The sequence below is a fragment of the Camelina sativa genome, chromosome 7 (assembly GCF_000633955.1).
Source record: "Camelina sativa cultivar DH55 chromosome 7, Cs, whole genome shotgun sequence".
Taxonomy (NCBI): domain Eukaryota; kingdom Viridiplantae; phylum Streptophyta; class Magnoliopsida; order Brassicales; family Brassicaceae; genus Camelina; species Camelina sativa.
Genome location: NC_025691.1, coordinates 21,890,940 through 21,892,956, shown reverse-complemented (window position 1 = coordinate 21,892,956; position 2,017 = coordinate 21,890,940). Strand labels below are relative to the sequence as shown.

General features: G+C 33.9%; 1 protein-coding gene across 1 annotated transcript; it reads right to left on the bottom strand.

The window, feature by feature from the left end:
• Nucleotides 543-1,363, bottom strand: LOC104701901 (cysteine protease inhibitor WSCP-like). The gene has a single exon (XM_010417660.2). It carries the CDS (start codon nucleotides 1,296-1,298, stop codon nucleotides 663-665), a length of 636 nt encoding a protein of 211 aa, XP_010415962.1. The 5' UTR covers nucleotides 1,299-1,363; the 3' UTR covers nucleotides 543-662.

The following is a 2,017-nucleotide window of genomic DNA, read 5'->3' as shown; positions in this document are numbered from 1 at the left end:
CTTTTTTATTAATATGACTTTGAATCTTTGCCTAATTTTCTTAGGTGATGTAGGATATTTTGTATATTTTTTTTATTCATCAGTTGAGCAATATATGTATGTTTTAAAAAAAAAATACATCATATGCAGAAAAAATCATAAATTTTATTAACTAAATATATTAGATAAAAAATTAAAATAATTTAAATATAAAATAAAATAAATGTGAAAGAATAATCACATATTTTTGTTTTAATTAGGTTGAGAGATTTCCTTATCTTTTAAATATTACCTATAATTGATTTTTATGTTACTATAATTAACTAAATTCATACTATCCTTACTTACCAAAAATTAGACTAACTCGTATATTATAAGACACCTATGTCACAAGTTTATAATCAAAAAATAATAAATATATCTATTATATAGTCTAAAAAAAATGTCGTATACTTCCGTTTTATTATATAGAGAATTTTTTAAGGTGTATTATTCTATTTCCCAAATATTATAATTAGCAGTCGCATTGACAAGCCCGACCATGCATAAATAATAAAGCGCTATAAAGGATAATTTTGTTTTATTTATGGAAAATAAAAACTTGCATGCGGGTATTATCTCAACCCATTATTTCTTGCCATGGACGAGTCTCAGGCTTTTTTTTACATGATTTTGACCAGTAGCTAGAACGGGAACATTCTTAGAGAAGTAGAAGTAGTAATAGTCGCTTCATCAACCTTTTTGAATTTGACGAGTAAGGTTTTAGCCTTATCATTGGTGAGAACTAGTTGTGGTACCCCAAAACCTCCTGGCTTAGTTCCAATAGGTCCGGAAAAGCTGGTCAGCTTATAGGTGTTTGTTCCGGCTTTCTCAATCTTGAACCAGCTATTCTGTTCCTGCTTTGTACCACCAACGAGAATGGAAGGCTCTTCGGTAGCTGATGAGGATTCATCGACTTTCCAAAACTTGGAAAGCTGATCGCAGAGCCAGAATTTGGACTTAAACTCAATATTTACATAATCATCTGTAGAAATGGTTGTTTTCGTGGTTGGGTTTGGAAATGAGAAGGTAACTGGTACGCCTGGTATGAACGTAATGGCTGTTTGGACAATGCCAAGTGGACATAAGGAACCTAGTGTAGGGGGGGCTGGGACAAGACCACCTCCGGGGACGTTGGTATTGACTGGCTGGATGTAGTATTGTTGATCGGTTTTAAGATCAGTTTCAACAGTTACCTTCACCGGTTCGCCTGCTTGGGTGCAGACAGCTGCAGCTAACAGGAGAGTGATGAGAAAAGAGACCACTGAAGGTTTATTCATTTTGATGGTTTTGTGTTTTTAAAGATTTAATGTTTACTTTTCTGAGGGGTTTGAGTTGTGGAACACAAGAACATTTTGTATCGGTATTTATAGGAGTTCTCATGCAGTTAAATCGAGTATGGCAGTAAAAAAGAGATAACAAACTACCATGTGGTTGAGTAAAACCTAAAATTGTCAGCTATAAATGCTTGGCTTTTTTCGGCACTGTCACATTCTGATCATTTTTGTGATGGGCACTTCTAGTGTACCTCGTCTTGGCTTTGGATCCTTCTACAACGTCTATGCGTCTTTTGACCTTGACAATTCTGTCATCCATCGTTTCACTCGATGATGATCTTTCGAGTATCCATGATCTCTCATGTTTATATCTGCTTCACTGCATTTGCTCCATAGCTCTCATGGTGTTCACCTCAAAATCTTTTATTTTCTTGTTTATGGTATTGGGGAATACCTACTCTTGTAACTCTTTAAACTTTGAGATCTTTGAATCTCAACCTTGTACCTTGATTTGATTTGAATGAATGAAAACATGTGTTTGACCAAAAAAAAAAAAAAAATTATTAACACTTAGACATCCCCTAACCACATAGACGTGTGATATAGCTCCAGTGACATATTCACAAAGGGAAACCTAACGAATTAAGCGATTTAATTATTCCTGAAATGGATGTTTATTCCTATTTCTAAAAAATATAGGATGTTCTTTACTTGGATATAAC

Bases quoted from the DNA above. Each gene is read 5' to 3' on its own strand.
- LOC104701901 (XM_010417660.2), bottom strand. From the start codon at position 1,298: ATGAATAAACCTTCAGTGGTCTCTTTTCTCATCACTCTCCTGTTAGCT.